The sequence below is a fragment of the Vipera berus genome (assembly GCF_964194415.1).
Source record: "Vipera berus genome assembly, chromosome: Z".
In the NCBI taxonomy this organism is placed as follows: Eukaryota; Metazoa; Chordata; class Lepidosauria; order Squamata; family Viperidae; genus Vipera; species Vipera berus.
Genome location: NC_138205.1, coordinates 114,845,807 through 114,863,872, shown reverse-complemented (window position 1 = coordinate 114,863,872; position 18,066 = coordinate 114,845,807). Strand labels below are relative to the sequence as shown.

General features: G+C 39.5%; 1 protein-coding gene across 4 annotated transcripts in view; it reads left to right on the top strand.

Moving 5' to 3' along the window:
* NRP1 (neuropilin 1) overlaps positions 1-18,066 on the top strand; it is a gene marked incomplete at its 3' end in the record, with an annotated part of 156,887 nt that overhangs the window by 105,364 nt on the left and 33,457 nt on the right. For all 4 annotated transcript variants that reach the window (XM_081345730.1, XM_081345731.1, XM_081345729.1 and 1 more), the window contains exons 7-8: positions 13,334-13,492; positions 16,333-16,477. In XM_081345730.1, the coding sequence (XP_081201856.1) occupies positions 13,334-13,492; positions 16,333-16,477 (304 nt within the window). The remainder of the gene's footprint in view (positions 1-13,333; positions 13,493-16,332; positions 16,478-18,066) is intronic.

Below are 18,066 nucleotides of genomic sequence, written 5' to 3'. Positions count from 1 at the left end.
CTGCAGTCCACAGTTAAATCTTACATAACTATAATATGCTGATTCCATATACAGATAGTCCTCAATTTAAACCGATTTAATGACTGTTCGAATTTACAACAGCATTGAAAAAAGCGACTTAGGATCATTTTTTACACATATGACCATTGCAGCATCTCCTGGTCACGTGATCAAAATTTAGATGCTTGGCAATTGACTCATATTTATGACAGCTGCAGTGTCTAGAGGTCTTGTGATCACCTTTTGTGACCTTCTGACAAGCAAAGTCAATGAGGAAGCCAGATTCACTTAACAGCCATGTTACTAACCTAACAACTGCAGTGATTCACTTAACAACTGTGGGAAGAAAGGTCGTAAAATGGAGCACAATTGACATAGTAACCATCTTGCTTAGCAACAGAAATTTTTGGTTTGTGAATGTAAGTAAGGGACTGCCTGTAATAAAGATTTGTGATAATAGATTCTTTCTGAAAAGAGATTTTTTTAAAAAAAAATGTTGTTGTTAGTTGCGAAGTCGTGTCCAACCTATCGTGACCCCATGGACAACATTCCTCCAGGCCTTCCTGTCCTCTACCATCTTCTGGAGTCCATTTAGGTTCCCGCCTAGTGCTTCAGTGACTCCATCCAGCCACCTCATTCTCTGTCGTCCCTCATTCTTCTCTTGTCCTCAACCTTTCCCAGCATTAGGCTCTTCTCCAGTGAGTCCTTCTTTTTCATTAGGTGGCCAAAGTATTTGAGTTTCAACTTCAGGATCTGGCCTTCTAAAGAGCAGTCAGGGTTGATCTCCTTTAGGACTGACTGATATGATCGCCTTGCAGTCCAAGGGACTCACAGGAATCTTCTCTAGCACCATAGTTCAAAGGCCTCAATTCTTTGGTGCTCAGCCTTTCTTATTGTCCAACTTTCACTGCCCTACATTGCAACTGGGAAGACCATAGCCTTGACTATACGCACTTTTGTTGGCTCTGCTTCTTTGTGTGCTGTCTAGATTTGCCATGGCTTTCCTCCCGAGGAGCAAGCATCTTTTAATTTCTTGGCTGCAGTCCCCGTCTGCGGTGATCTTGGAGCCCAGGAAAATAAAATCTGTCACTACCTCCATTTCTTTCCCATCTGTTTGCCAGGAATTGAGAGAGCTGGATGACATGATCTTGGTTTTCTTAATGTTAAGTTTCAACCCAAGTTTTGCACTCTCCTTCTTCACCCGCAACAAGAGGCTCTTTAGTTCCTCTTCACTTTCTGCCATTAGAGTCGGAACATCTGCATATCTTAATTCCAACTTTTGATTCATCTAGCCCTGCCTTTCTCATGATGTGCTCTGCATATAAGTTAAACAGGCAGGGCAACAGTATACAGCCTTGCCGGATTCCTTTCCCAATTTTGAACCAATCAGTGGTTCCATGTCCAGTTCTCACTGTTGCTTCTTGACCCGCATATAGGTTTCTCAAGAGACAAATAAAATGGTCTGGTACTCCCATCTCTTTAAGAACTTGCCACAGTTTGTTGTGATCCACACAGTCAAAGGCTTTAGCATAGTCAATGAAGCAGAAGTAGATGTTCTTCTGGAACTCCCTAGTATGTTGGCAATTTGATCTCTAGTTCCTCTGCCTCTTCGAAATCCTGCCTGTACTTCTGGTAGTTCTCGATCCACATACTGCTGGAGTTTAGCTTGTAGGATTTTAAGCATAACTTTACTAGCATGTGAAATGACAGCAATGGTGCAATAATTTGAACATTTATTTATTTTATTTGTTTTATATACCGCCCTTCTCCCGGAGGACTCAGGGCGGTGTACAGAGCAAAGTAAGTATACAATAAAGCAATAATAAAACAAATAGAACCCCAAATCTATCAGGCCAGGCCGGCTTGCTGGAATAGGTAGGTTTTTAAGTCACGACGGAAGGTGCAAAGGTCGGGGGCCATCCGGATTTCGGCTGGCAAGCAGTTCCAAAGGGTTGGCGCACCCACCGAGAATGCTCTCCCCCTGGGGGCCACCAGCCGGCATTCTCTGACCGGTGGCACCCTGAGGAGGCCCTCTCTGTGGGAGCGCACAGGACGGAGGGGTGTTGACGATGGCAGTAGGTGTTCCCGTAGGTAATCTGGACCCATGCCATGTAGGGCTTTGTATGTCATCACTAGCACCTTGAATTTCACTCGGAAGGCAACTGGAAGGCAGTGCAGCTCACGGAGGAGAGGTGTAATATGGGAGTATCGGGAAGCCCCCAAAAGTGTTCGTGCAGCTGCACTCTGTACCAGTTGAAGCTTCCGAGTGGTTCTCAAGGGCAGCCCCATGTAAAGAGCATTTCAGTAGTCAAGACGAGAGGTCACAAGTGCATGGGTGACTGTACGCAAGGCATCCAGGTCCAGATAGGGTCGTAGTTGGCACACCAGGCGAACCTGAGTGAAAGCCCCCCTAGTCACAGCTCCTATGTGATCTTCTAAGGAGAGCTGTGAATCTAGGAGGACACCCAGGTTGCGAGCCCTATCTACGGGGGGCAATAACTCACCACCAATATTAAGGGATGGAATATTCTGAATATCCTGGCATGCCGGTATGTACAGCCATTCAGTCTTGTCCGGGTTGAGTTGAAGCCTGTTCCTCCCCATCCATTCCCGGACCGCTTCCAGGCAACGGGACATCACATCGAGGCCATCACTGATGTGGTTTGGGGTTGAGATGAAAAGCTGGGTGTCATCAGCATATTGATGGTAACCCACTCCAAAACCACGAATGATCTCACCCAGCGGTTTCATGTAGATGTTGAACAGGAGAGGCGAGAGGACCGACCCCTGAGGAACTCCACAAACGAGAGACCTTGGGGTCGACCTCTGTCCCCCTTTGGCATTCTTTGGCACTGCCTTTCTTTGGAATTGGAATGTAAACTGATCTTTTCCAATCCTGCAGCCACTGTTGAGTTTTCCAAATTTGTTGGCAAATTGAATGTAGCAGTTTTACTGCATCGTCTTTTAAGATTTTGAATAGCTCAGCTGGAATACTGACACTTCCACTAGCTTTGTTGTTGCTCAGCTTTCCTAAGGCCCACTTCACTTCACATTCTAGGATATCAGGCTCAAGGTCAGTGACCCTCTCTTTGTGGTTATCAGGGACGTTAAGCTCATTCTTGTATAGTTCTTCTGTGTAATTTTGCCTTTTCTTCTTAATCTGTTCTGCCTCTATTGGGCCCTGCCATTTTGGTCCTTTATCATGCCCATTTTTGCATGAAACGTTCCCTTCATATCTCCAATTTTCTTGAAGAGATCTTTGGTTCTCCCTATTCTATTGTTTTCTTCAATTTCTTTGCACTGTTCATTTAAGAAGGCATTCTTATCTCTTCTAGATATTCTCTGGAATTCTGCATTCAATTGGGTGTATCTTTCTTTTTCTCCCTTGCCTTTCGCTTCCTTCCTTTCCTCAGCTATTTGCAAAGCTTCCTCAGACAGCCATTTTGCTTTCTTGCATTTCTTTTTCTTTGGGATGGTTTTAGTTGCTACCTGTTGTACAATGTTGGAAACCTCCATTCATAGTTCTTCAGGCACTCTGTCTATCAGATCTAATTCCTTAAATCTATTTGTCACCTCTACTGTATATTCATCAGGGATATGATTTAGTTCATACCTGAGTGGCCTAGTGCTTTTCCCTACTTTCTTCAGTTTAAGCCTAAATTTTGCAGCACGAAGCTCATGGTCTGAGCCACAGTCAGCTCCTGGTCTTGTTTTTATTGACTGTATAGAGCTTCACCATCTTTGGCTGCAAAGCACATAGTCAATCTGATTTCTGTGTTGACCGTCTGGTGATGTCCATGTGTAGAGCTTCTCTTGGGTTGTTGAAAAAGAGTGTTTGCTGTGACCATCATATTCTTTTGACAAAATTCTGTCAGCCTGTGCCCTACTTCATTTTGTACTCCAAGGCCAAACATGCCGGTTATTCCAGTTATCTTTTGGCTTCCTACTTTAGCATTCCAATCCCCCATGATGATAAGACATCATTTTTTGGTGTTAGTTATATAAGGTGCTGTAGGGCTTCATAGAACTGGTCAGTTTCATCCTCTTCAGCACTGGTAGTTGGGGCATAGACTTGGATTACTGTGATATTGAATGGTTTGCTTTGGATTTGAACTGAGATCATTCTGTCATTTGGGGGATTGTATCCCAGTATTGCTTTTCCTACTCTTTTTTTATTGAAAAGTTTTACAAAATTTTAATAATAACCCCCCCTCCCCATCAATCTCCTTTTGTACTTTTTGCCATAACAATTAATAATTGTTTTTATATAATTTCACATTTGATGCTGTGTTATATACCCCCAAGTATCTAACCTTTTTTACTATTTCAAATCCTGTTGATTTTTCTAACGCTTCTCTTTGTTTTATAGTCATATTTTTTGTTAATATTTTAGTTTTTTGCTTATTAACTTTAAATCCAGAAACTTGTCCATATTGTATTATCACATCCAATAATTCTAAAACCGATTGAGTAGGTTAAGTTAAAGTAACAACCAAGTCATCTGCAAACACTCTCAATCTATAATCTTGATGCCTAATTTTAATTCCCTTTATCTTATTTGATTCACGTATTTTAATCAATAATATTTCCAGTGTTAGAATAAACAACAATGGTGATAAAGGGCATCCCTGCCTTGTTCCTTTTTCAATTTTACAAATTTCTGTTAAATTACCATTAACAATTACTTGTGCCGTTTGCTTTTGATATATTGCTTTAATAGCCTGTAAAAAATAATCCCCAAATTCCATCTTTTCTATTACTTTCAATAAAAATTGCCAATTCAATTGATCAAAAACCTTCTCTGCATCTAAAAATATCAATGCAGTAGAGACTTGGTTGTTTCTTTCCAAATATTCCAATAAATTAACAATTTGTCTTACATTGTACTTCTTTTGTCTACCAGTTATAAACCCCGAATGATCATTATGTATCACTTGTTGCATTATATTCATTATTCTATTTGCCAATACTTTAGCAAATATCTTATAATCAGTGTTTAAAAGAGATATTGGTCTATAATTCTTTGGTTGACTAAGATCTTGATCCTCCTTTGGAATCAATGTTATGAAAACTGTTCTCCATGATGGGGGCACTACTCCCCCAAGTTGAATTGTTCTAAATAGGTCCTTCAAAGGCTCCACCATTTCTGACTGCAAATTTTTATAATAACTAGCTGTCAATCCATCTGTCCCTGGTGATTTACCCAATTTCAACTGTTTAATTGCTAAAACAATCTCTTCAGAAGTTATTAACTGATTCATTCCATCCCGCTGCTCTTGAGTAACCTTAGGAATATTCACCTCTTGTAAATATTTATCTATATCTATACTTTGAATTGTATCACTTGCATATAATTTAGAATAAAATTCTGAAAATACCTTTCTGATAATATCTTGTTGATAAACTTTTTTACCTTTATATTCTATTTTCTCTATAGTCCGAGACTTTTCTTTTTTCCTTAACAAGTAAGCTAACCATCTACCTGACTTATTAGCATTATAAAAAGTATTATGTTTAGTGTATCGTATGTTGGTTGCCACCTGGTCTGCTATCAACATATTAAACTGCCCTTTCAATAAGTTAATTGTTTCTTTCACTTCCTTATCAGCTGGGTTCAAGATAAGTAACCTCTCCTTCATCTTTATTTCGTCTTCTAACTCCTTTCGCTTTTGTTCCTTTTTACGTGCTTTTCCTACTCTGAGATCATTCTGTCATTTTGAGGATTGTATCCCAGTATTGCTTTTCCTACTCTTTTATTGACTATGAAGGCTACTCCATTTCTTCTGAGGGATTCTTGCCCGCAGTAGTATACCTGATGGTCATCTGAATTAAATTCACCCAATCCTGTCCATTTTAGTTCGCTGATTCCTAAGATGTCGATGTTCAGTCTTGTCATCTCTTGTCTGACTACGTCCAGCTTTCCTTGATTCATGGATCTTACATTCCAGGTTCCTATGGAGAAAGAATCTTTTCAGCATCGGACTTTCCTTTCACCACCACAGCTGAGCGTCTATTGGCTTCGGCTTTGGCCCAGTCACTTCATTCTTTCTGGTGCTACTAGTACTAGCCCTCTGCTCCTCCCCAGTAACATATTGGACGCCTTCCGACCTGAGGGGGTCATCTTCCAGCGTCATATCGTTTTGCCTTTTGGTACTGTCCATAGGGTTTTCATGGCAAAGATACTGGAGTGGGTTGCCATTTCCTTCTCCAGTGGATCACGTTTTGTCAGAACTCTCTGCTATGACCTGTCTGTCTTAGGTGGCCCTGCACAGCATAGTTCATAGCTTCATTGAATTATGCAAGCCCCTTTGCCACGACAAGGCAGTAATCCATGAAGGGGTTAAAAAAAATACTGCATCCCAGTTCTAGCCGCCTTCCCCAGAGAGAATTGCTTTGCTCCAGTTTTTCGGCTTTTTAAGCATTAAGAAAGAGCTTTTACATTACCCAAGATGTTCTTCAATCTTATTAACTTTGATGGTGCTTTCCTCTTTTTATTTTGATGTTTTCTTTTCTTTCTCCTCAGTTAAGGAGTACAGATGTATTTGACATACACTATCCAAGATGGCTTTTTGTTGTGTTGTCCTTTTGTTACTGTGGCTTTTACTGCTCCAGTAAAACAAATACATAATTTAATTACTGAATATCAATGCAATTAAATCATTGAACAATTGGACTCTGTTTTAGGCACTGTTTTCCTCTTTCTTTCACAGAAACTGGATTTTAATTGGTAGAACACTTATTATGGACTATTGCCTGACTTCATTCACAATAAAGACTTACTGGTTATTTAAAAGAAAATAGGAGTTGTTTAAAAAAGAACCCACATGAAAATTCCACATAGAGACATTTTAATTCACTTCAAATTATGTTTTTGAGAGGCTATTTCAAACTTGGAGGTTTTTTTTAAAAAAAATGTTTCTCTGACACCTTTATTCATTCTTTAAGTCCAATCGTTTCGTAAGAACTCTTCAGGCTAAAATTGCATATTTAACTAGACATAATGCAAATCCCTAATCAACACCAGACTATCTGGGGGGCACTTCAAGTTGATCTGGACAATATGCCTGACTTTCTACTGTAGACCATCTGATTTCTTTCGGAGTAGCACAATTCTCTTTTCCCTTATGCTCAAAATATTTTGAATAAAAAGCATTGTGCTCTTGATTATATATACCTGTAGTCAGAAGCAGAAAGCAGAAGTGAGAATCCCATTTTTAACATTAGAGTGCTCAAAATAACCTGCCATTCTTATACAGGAACAAATGAAAGAAAAGTGTGAATCATTTATTTTATTATGAACGTGAGAAGGATATAATTTTGATCACTGGTAGTTCTTGTTTAGTGAGCCCTGCTGAGATAAGCAACTTGGTCATTAAGTGAAGCAGTTGCTAAGTGAAACCACAAATTGCTTATTATTGTACTTCAGTTTTTCTTTGTTTTATAGACCTGTGAAGGTCATAAATGCAAGGATTGATCATTAAGTTATTTTTTTCACTGCTATCATAACTGAACAATCACTAAATGAGGCAGTCAGTAAACTAGCTGTATACCTGTCAATTAAATAACAATTAAAACAATAGATGAAAAAAAACTGTAGATCTATGTCTCATTTTTTTGTTGTTCTCCAGACATTTATTTAAACTGTTCAGCATTTCTAAAACTTTAGACAAGCAAAGCACTTTTTAAAGTCAAAACTGGGAGCAATGCTTGTCTCTCTGATCCCAAAAGCTTTACTCTGTAACTTTTGTTCCTCAAGACTTTTAGTTTCCTAGTGATTGTATATTATCTAAGTAAATCTAAATAGCAGCCTTTCTATCTTCAACAGGACTTCCTTCATATTTTCCCTAAGAGATTATGTTGATTTAACCCATCCATCCACCCATCTCTTTGCTTTTGGATGTATGACATGCTTCCAGGAAAAAGGATGCTTGACGGACACTAGAGACATGCAATCTGCATCCGGCATGCCTCAAAATAATTAAAAAGGTTGATGGGTGGAGATATTTAAGACAAGCAGTTTCAAAGCACTCTTCTAATGTCTGGGTAATGTTTGGAGAATAATCTTGTGGTGTAGTGAGTTCTTCACGCAGGAAAGGAGACGAGGCAAGTGAGTTCAACAAAGCTCATGGTTTATTGCTTGCAGGATCTACACTGAGAATTGGGCTGCAGCTTGCAACAATTTATAGCCTGGCCCCTAGGCGGCAGCCAATAGGTTTAAAGCAACCCATTGCCGCCTAGGGACAGCCAATAGCAGCACTGGAGACCTGGAGTCTGGGTAGCTGGAGAGCCGTTAGCTGCTCCAGCTTACCACGTGGTGTTACAACGGAGCCCAATATATAACCCCCCTCTCCTCTTAGATCAGACAACATCATAGCAATAATTGGCAAACAGTACAAGTTACAAGACTTAACATCAAAACAACTTTTGCAAAACAATACAAGTTATATTATAGCATCAGTTAGCCTGAATGAATAAACTTCCATAATAGCACATAATAGTTAACATCATAGCTCCAATACTGTTTCAGTACAGTGACAAGTTACAGTACAGGCAACATTATAGTTCCTTTATTTTACAACGTAATCGGTTAGATAAGAAGGAAGCTTGCATGCCCTTGTGGAATGCCTTGGGATTCCAGTCACTTTCTGGTCTACCAGCTTACCCATTGGGCCAGGTAGACCAATGTCCCTTGATGCACCTGAGTCAAAGGAATTAGATGCTCTCTGGCTGGCCTCTCCAGGTTGGCCCATTCCAGAGTCATACTGATCAGCAGAGTTGGCACAGCGTTTGTTAAAGTCTGGTTGGCTTGCTCCTTCAGGGGATCCATGTTGCACTTCTGGACTCCTCTCCTCTATGCCCAATTCCTCATTGCTTAAGAAGGAAGAGTCTTGAGAGTCCATGTATGGGCTGGCTTGGCTGCAAGTTTGAGGACTTTGGGAGGGACTTACGATGCAGTCCTCGCTTAGTGGCCATTCTGGAAACCGTTTTCTGAGTTGATCAATGTGGCATCTGACAGCTCGCCCTCCCTCCCAAAAGCCCCACTTCATAAGAAAGGGGACCAGATGACTTGGTAACTTTACCATGAACCCACAGATTCCCATGTCCATAGTTTCTGGCCCATACCCAATCACCCATTTGCAGCCCCCTTCAGGGTTTTGGTCAAGCGGCTTCTGCTGCCACTCTATCTGGATGCAACCTGTCCAGTTTAGTGATCAGTCGCCTCCCCCAACGAAGTTCTGCAGGACTTTTGCCTGTAGCAGTGCAGGGCGTAGAATGTTGGCAGAGTAAAAAAATATCTGCCAGTCTGTGATGTCAGTCACCTGTTATGATGCGTTTAAATGATTCCTTCATGGTCCTCACCATTCGTTCAGCTTGACCATTAGAGGATGGGTGAAAAGGGGCAGATGTTGCATGCCTGATAAGATTTGCTCTTAGGAAGGCCTGAAATTCAGCAGCAGTGAATTGGGCCCCATTGTCTGAAACTAAGACATTTGGCAACTCATGTGTGGCAAAGAGTTTTCTCAGCACCTGGATGGTCCTAGCAGTAGTCATGTTTGCAACTGGAATTACTTCCAGCCATTTGGAGTGGCTGTCCACCACTATGAGAAAGAGCTGTCCCTGAAAGGGCCCAGCATAGTCTATGTGAATTCTAGACCAGGGAGTGTGTGTTTCCACCCACCTGTGAACTGGAGCATTTGGTATCTCAGGCCTAGATTGCTGGTATGTACCACAACCACGTACCTGTGCCTCAATGTCCTTGTCAAGGCCAGGCCACCAAAGGTAGCTTCTTGCTAAAGCTTTCATTCTGACAATGCCTGGATGGCCCTCGTGTAATGACTGTAAAACCCTGTCTTTCAGTGAAGAGGGGATTATGACTCTGTTTCCCCATAGGCTGCACCCCTTGTGAGCTGATAGCTCATGTCTTCTGACAAAATAACTCTGAAACTCAGAGCCTGGGCTTTTATCTAACCACCCCATGTGTACCGATGAAAGCACTCTACTAAGTGTTCTATCTGTAGCTGTTTCTGCAGCAATGTCCCCAGCATGGAGGGGAAATTCTGGCAAGTCCTGAATGGACAGAATTCTGGCCACAGGAGCTGGGTCTGGTTCCATTAGTGGCAGTGGGAGTCTGCTGAGGCCATCAGGATGGCCCATTTCTTTACCAGGTTTGTGAACCAATTTAAAAGTGTATGCAGATAAGAAAATAGACCATCTCAACATTCTTGGAGAAAGTATGTGCGGGGTTTGTTTGTCTGTTGTGAAGAGTCCCAACAGTGGTTTGTGGTCTGTAAAGACCGTGAAGTCCCTGCCATATAAATAGTCATGGAATCTTTTTATTCCAGCAACAATGGCTAGGGCCTCTTTGTCAATCTGAGTGTAGATATGTTCAGCAGAGGACAGCGTCCTAGAATAAAATGCAATAGGGACTTGTGTTCCATTCTTTTCTAAATGACTCAAGACTGTTCCCACCCCATAAGGAGATTCATCACATGCTAAACAGACTGGTTTAGACTCCCTAAAATGAGTTACAGTGGATTTAACTGACAACAGTGCCTTTAAGTCCTGGAAGCTTTTTTCATGAATGCTGGTCCATTTCCATGGAGCTTTCTTATCTAAGAGCCTGTGAAGAGGCTCTGCTAATGCAGCCTTGTTAGGCAGAAAGGCATGGTAAAGTTGAGGAGGCCCAATAATGCTTGTAGCTCTCCTTTGGATTTAGGACTAGGAGCCATTTTAATGGCCTTCACTTTGGAGTCAGCAGGGTGAATAGCATCAATTCAAAATCCCAGAAATTCTGTTGAAGGTACCTCAATACTACATTTACTCTTTTTTAGTTTGAGGCCTGCTTCGTGAAGCCTCTGTAGGACAGCCCTGAGCCTGTTGGCTAACACTTCTGTAGATTCCCCAGCGATAAGAACATCATCAAAATAAGGGCAGATGCCCTGAATGCCTTTAAAGTGTGTGCTCCATGATCCCCTGGAAAATGCCTGGAGCTACACTGACTCCAAATTGTAAACACTTAACCTTGAAAGCCCCCCTGTGAGTCACGATCATCTGAGCCTCGGCTGTGGCCTCATCAACTGGTAGGCCTGTGCTAAATCTAATTTAGCGAAAATAGTACCCCCTTGCAAGGAAGCTAAAATGTGGTTGACCACTGGGACAGGGTAAGCATGTTGCTTAAGGCTTTATTAATTGTACATTTATAATCTGCACATATCCTAATTTCCCTGTTGGCCTTAAGCGGGGTGACTATAGGAGTTTCCCACTCCCCACCATCAACTGGTTGTAAAATGTCCTGTTCTACAAGCTTGTCTATTTCTGAGTCAATTTTATGTTTGAGGGCAAAAGGGACCCTTCGTGGCTTAACCCTAATGGGAACTACGTTGGGGTCTAGCTTGAATGAGAAGGTGGTCCTGTGTATGTTCCTAGGGCTGAATCAAAAATGTCTGCAAAGTCCTCGCAAACTGACGAAAGGTTTGCAGCTTGTGTCTGGTTGATACCAGTTATCTGAATGCCTAAGGTATCAAACCAATCGAGTCCTATGAGACTCGTTCTCTGTCCCCCTACTACTATGACATCCAGGTGCCCATGAAACCCCTTAAATTTTACAGCCAAGGTGGCTTCTCCCTTAACTTTGACTTGAGAATTTTGAAAGTCAGTTAAAATTATGTCTGAGTGCCTCAGCTTGGCCCATTTATTACTGCACCTGCACACGAAACTGAAGGTGTCCTGGGAAATAATGGAGACAGCAGAGCCAGAGTCTAACTCCATTTTACAAGGGACTCCTTGTAGCTCTACCTGCAGTTTGAGTAGGTTTGAGGGGGCGACGGGCCCCTGTGCTGCATACGCTTCTAGGGCTTCTACAAAACCCCACACTGAATGGACCCTGGGACCCTTTTCTTTTCGGATTTTCCGACTGGCGTTTGGGTGGCCGGTCCCTCTGGCAAACACTGCAGACCACTGCGATGTGGCCTGTTTTGCCGCAGGCCCTGCACGTGGCTGACTGGAATCTGCAATCGGTGCAAAAATGGTTGCCGCCGCACCCTTTACATCTAGGTAAGAGAACTGCCTTGTAAGTGTTCTCTTGCTGTTTGCTGCTGTGTTGCTGCGTGTCGGTTTCCTTGTGAAGCTTGTTGACTTCAGGATCTTCTTCCTCTGAAGATTCCTCTAAGCGTTTGGCGTCCTCATGGTGGACTGTTTCTTCATGTTTCGTCATTCTGGTGGGCTGGACTGTTTGGATTGCACCCCCGGTGGCCTCATCTGCCATAACTTCATCTTGAACTTCTGAAAATGTTAATTTCTCTCTGGCAAAAAGTCTTTGTTGGAGCGTTCGGTTCCACAGGCCATAGACGAACCTGTCTCACAGTCGCTCTTCAAGGTTCGAGAATTTACAGAGCCGTGTGGCCTGCCTCAAGGCCACGATGAATTCTGATGCTGTTTTGCTGGGTTGCTACACTCACTGATCAAACGTGAAGCGCCAGGCAATCTCTGACATCTTTGGCTGAAAATGCTCTTCCAGCTTCTTCTTGAGGTCCACGTTGTTCTTTGGGGGAGGGGGGGTATTTTGATTTGGTTTTTTCTTCCTAATTTAATCCATGCAGATTGTTAATTAGAGAAATACATATGCTTTGAAATCTTCCAGTTGCAACAACAACATATTGAAATATGCAATAGATAGATGACGGTGATAGAGATAGAGATAAATACGTATAGATATGTGTGAATAATGTATATCCAGCAGTCAAGATTCAAAAAAGCCTATACATGTAAGCAAATTAAAATTGAAATATGCAATAGATAGATGACGGTGATAGAGATAGAGATAAATACGTATAGATATGTGTGAATAATGTATATCCAGCAGTCAAGATTCAAAAAAGCCTATACATGTAAGCAAATTAAATTCTCATGAATACAAAATTGAAAATTTCTGATTTTATCTTAGCAACAATATCTTATCAGCCTGCTGAAGTATTGCTCCAATGGGCCACTGGATATTGGACATTTCCAGTTGTTCAGACCATATACACATTGTCTACCATTCTTCCCATTCAGGATGTAGTACAGATGAACAATTGCTTGCATTTTTATATTGAGCAGATATATTTTTATTGTTGGAAGATGTACATAGACAACATTATGCCATAAGAGCAAGACCATAAGCGGAAGCGGAAGTCATAGCTGAATCGGCAGGAGTACCACTAACAATAGCAGGATTGTCTTATCACATTCTAAAAAAGCAAAGTGTTACTTGTTCAGCATATGACACATTAGAATATACATTAAATGTGATTTGTTCCCTTCTCTCCCTACCTGTCCTCTTTCCTTCCCACAGGTAGACATAGGCGTACTCCGCTTTGTATCTGCCATTGGGACTCAAGGAGCAATCTCAAAAGAAACCAGAAAAATGTATTTTCTGAAAACATATCGAGTGGATATTAGTTCAAATGGAGAAGATTGGATATCTATTAAAGATGGAAACAATAAAGCTTTGGTAATGTTTTTCATCTGTATGATGTTCTTGACTATTTATGAATTTATAAAATTCTGTATTTAGTTACAGTTATCAGTAAAAGGAGTCCCTGTAGATTTTACTCTGCTGGTCACTGCAGACTATAGGGGCAGTGCTCAATTCCGTTTCAAGGCCTTTGAGCCAGTGCTGTCCAAAGAAATTTCCGTGGTCATGTGGCCAGCATGACATCACAGTTCCCACCAAAGTGGCATTTATTTATTTACTCACATTTGGGTGCTTTCAAACTGCTGGGTGGTCAAGAACTGGGGCAAGGACAGGGGGTCACCCCATCACATGGCACTCAGGTCTTGAACCTAGGCTGCCTGCTTTTCAACTGACAAACCCAGTGTCTTAACCACTGAGCCATCGTGCCATCCCTGAACCACCATGCTGCCCACAATTATCAATGCTTTAAGCAAAATGCTAGGTACTTGGAGGATCAATTATACTTACCCTATTGGTCATTTTACTAGTCAGTTAAAAACACTGAGAAAATAAAATACCCTCAAAAGACAAATTCTAACACACTGAAATAATCCTTATAGTTTTTCTCCAATCATTTATGTTTTTTTCTTGCTGTAGTATATCACTCCTTAGTAATTTATAGGCATAAAAATGACATTCTATAATAAAATGCTTCATTGCTGCAGCATGGAAAACAAGAAGATTAAATCATCAAAATGAAACACTTTTAAACCCATTAATTGTAATTGTTGATATTTAATTGCTTTCCCAAACTAAACATCCTTGGTCTTGTCTGGATTATGTCTAATTTTTCTTTAGATATTAGATTTTTTTCCAGATTCAGATTTTGTTTCTTACTTCTGTTAGACTGCAGATGTTTTAAAAAAATCCATGTAATAATATATACCATACCCAGTAAAGGTCTGAAGCATAAATAAAAGAGTCATGTATTTCCCAGTTGTGACTCCTTAATATGAAAATATTAAAGAAGTCTACAGAATAGTACCAATTCAAAGTTCTTGTTTTCACCAAATTATTGTCATGTAATTATATTTGAGGTACCTCAGTTGTGCACTGGTGCTTGCTTGTCTTCTATTTTATCAACAAGTAGCAATCTTTTAAAAATTGGAAAAAAAGCAATGTTGTATTAAAATGATACATCAGATGAATATCTTTTCCTCAGTTTGATATAGGTTCCATAATATTTAGCAAAAATGGTCAGTCAAAGCTTCGTACATTTTCCCCAGATATGTCTTATTTATTTTGGAAATACCTTAAAAGTCTTACACAACCCAACCTTTGTACTTCTGCTGCACTTCCTTTATCATGAATAACAGATAACCACTTGGCTGTTTCATCCTGTTTGTCTGAAAGACAGCCAAACTTTACCACAGGCCTTGGCCTAACTTTCCTGTGCAATTAATATTAATAAGTTAAACAGATGGTTGATACTAAATAGAGTTAATGTTTGCAAGAAATTCCTGCTGATCTTCCATTACTACTTCCTTCCCATTTAAAAAACAACAACAGAAAGAGCAATTTTTAGTAAGACTATTACAAGGGGAAGTGAGACAATAATTTTTTAGTGGCCCCAAAATGGAGATAGAAATATTTCTAGCTGTCCAGTCCCAAGAAAGTAGAAACAATTGAACAATTAAAACCCATTTATAATGGATAAACAGCAGCTAAAATCAATACTACAACTGATTGCATTTAGCTACTTATATGGACAGGTTTAAATGACATGGTCAACTTCCTTTACTACTATTCTGCTCTAAGAAAATACAAAGCATGAAAGTTGGGGAAAGATTTAAGAAATTACTGCCTAAAAACGGAAAAATGCCTAACATCAGGAAATTGAGACTTTGCATTGTCTAATGAAAAAGGAAATTAGTCACCTTCCTTGAATTTAGTCAATGAAGAATTTGACTTACTTATAGGCATATTCATGTCTGGGCTGTAAAAGCCAGACAACAGCAAAAGATTTTCTAAATTTGTTTGCTTGCTTGTTTGTTTAAAATATTTATATAGCCAACCATCTTTTAACCAACTCTGGGCAACTTCCAATCAAAAGCTAAACCAAAAATAAAATCATATTAAAATTACAAAACTAAAAATTAAAACACTAAAATATATCTTTGCTTCTGTCTGATAATCTTCTAAATTTTTGCAGTCTAAATATGCACCCTATTATAATACACCTTTCTTAACAGAGCAGAATTATGTTATCTGTCTTTGAATGCCTTTCTTGATTGTTTAAAAAAAATATTAAGTAGTGAAACACAGATAAATAGAATACCTAGATTATACTAAATATTAGAAGTATCATAAGAAAACTATATATTGGAATTATTCATAAGGAAACAAGATATCCAGTGATGGGATTCAGTCAGTTCGCACTACTTCGGCAGAACCAGTAGCTAATTTTTTGTTGCCCAGGCCCAGATTGGTACTTCTGGAAGTGGCATCCACACAGAGAACTAGTTGTTCACATATTTGAATCCCACCACTGAAGATATCCTCACCTTCAATGAGTCAAAATTGGTGTCCTTAGCAGTAGAAATCTTAATTCCCCTATGTTTTATTCTATAATTCAATATTGTTTAATTTTATCTAGGTAAACATTGTCAATTATAAGTTACCATATGGAACTGCAAGAATTCAATATCCTATACTTACTCTGGATTATCCTTTTCTTCAGTGGGAATGTGATCATTTTTGAATTTATAATTATTACCATCATTGTTATCAATAAAAATAATTTCTATTTTTGCAATAATACTCAAATATTGATGTGGATAAACAAACATGGTTCAAATATTTTTGAGGGATATCTTAAATGTTTTCTCTTTCTATAGTCATTCATGGGGAACACCAACCCAACTGAGGTTGCTTATAGATCTTTTCCCAAACCAGTTCTGACACGTTTTGTTCGAATCAAGCCTGTAACCTGGGAAACTGGGATATCACTGAGATTGGAAATTTATGGCTGTAAAATTACTGGTAAGGACTATGAAGAATTTACTTTATTTTTTTAAAGACTGATATTACGTATTTCCAGGCATACAAGTAATCCCTTGTTGTCTTAAAAAGACAGCAAATTGTTATCGTGATTTTCTACTTTATATGACCAAATCAGTAGTTGTCTATGAGCAGATATAAGCTGCAAAAACTGAGAGCCACTAGATCACAGGTCTGCAACCCGCGGCTCTGGAGCCGCATGCGGCTCTTTCAGCCGGCTCCCAGTCCTCTGCCATGTGCAGTCCAAAAAAAAAAGTGGGACTAAAAAAGTTCAACCAATCAATTCAAATATTCAGGGTAGGTGCATATCTCGCCTTGTCTCCACTCTTCAGTCAAACCCTGTTCTGCACATGCGCGCATGTACGCGCATGCGCACACATTTTTTGCAGCTCCCAGTTTTTCCTTTTGTGAGGGAACCGGTTCCGAGTGGCTCTTTCACTGTTTCAGGTTGCTGACCCCTGCACTAGATGGAGTAAACAGCTACTCAAAAAAGTTAATTTTGTTGCCATCTAGGTTTTTTTTAAAATTTGTGCAGCTTAGATATGGAAAGTACTTGCAACACATGAAGGTCCATTAAATCAAATACTAACTTTGTGAATTGGGAAATGAAACCATGTAAATAATAACCACACACACAAACAATGTAGAGACCCCTCTAGCATCTCAATATTTATCCATTAGACAGAAATCAACACTTATTCTATCTTACATAAGAATAGAATAAGTAATATAGTTACTAATTTCTTCCCTATTCAAGCAGTCCAAGGCTTTGGAGATAATGCATACAGAAGGTTAATAAAAATGATTAAAATATTTGTACTGGTCTACCAATCATCTAGAGTCCTTCTTCTTGTAAGATTTTCCCACTCAGTTATATGGACAACAAGATATAAGATCTTTTTGCATATGGATGGTATGCACTCCCTTATGCCTGAGTGAAGGCAGGGATGTAAGCTTTTTACTTGTCACATCATCTGTTATAATGATATGTGTGTTCACATTGCATTATTCAGATAAAGAGGATGTTTTAGAAGCAAGGAACAAGCATACAGATTAATTAAAAGAAAAATTACTTAGGAGGTTAATTTTAGCTTTCTAACTAAAATAAAATCCATTAATCTAACCTATTTCATTAATCAGATTAATTGCATATTTTAAAACTGTTGCAAGCATATTTTCCAGTGTTTCTGTCCTTCCAAAACAGTATTGATTAGGAAGGAAAATAACAGGTAGAGGTAAATGATGGATAGAGGAATATGGTACAGATGACATAATCTATTTTTATCAAACAATGTAAACAAAACTTTAACAGTTTAACAAAAATTTTGCATAGCTGCAAAAAAAAACTCAAGAAAGAAAAAAATCCCATCTCAAATATATTCATTAATACTAAGAAATTCTAACTTTCAATTTCCTGAAAATATTCTACCAATTAAAGAAATTTCTGATGTAGAATGGTTTTCCTTTCCTTCCTCCCATCTATTTTTGGGGAATTTTTGGAGTACTTTGGAATTACTCTAGAATTTGTCCTGGTGGTACTTTTGAATCAACCTCATTATTGTAAACTAGCC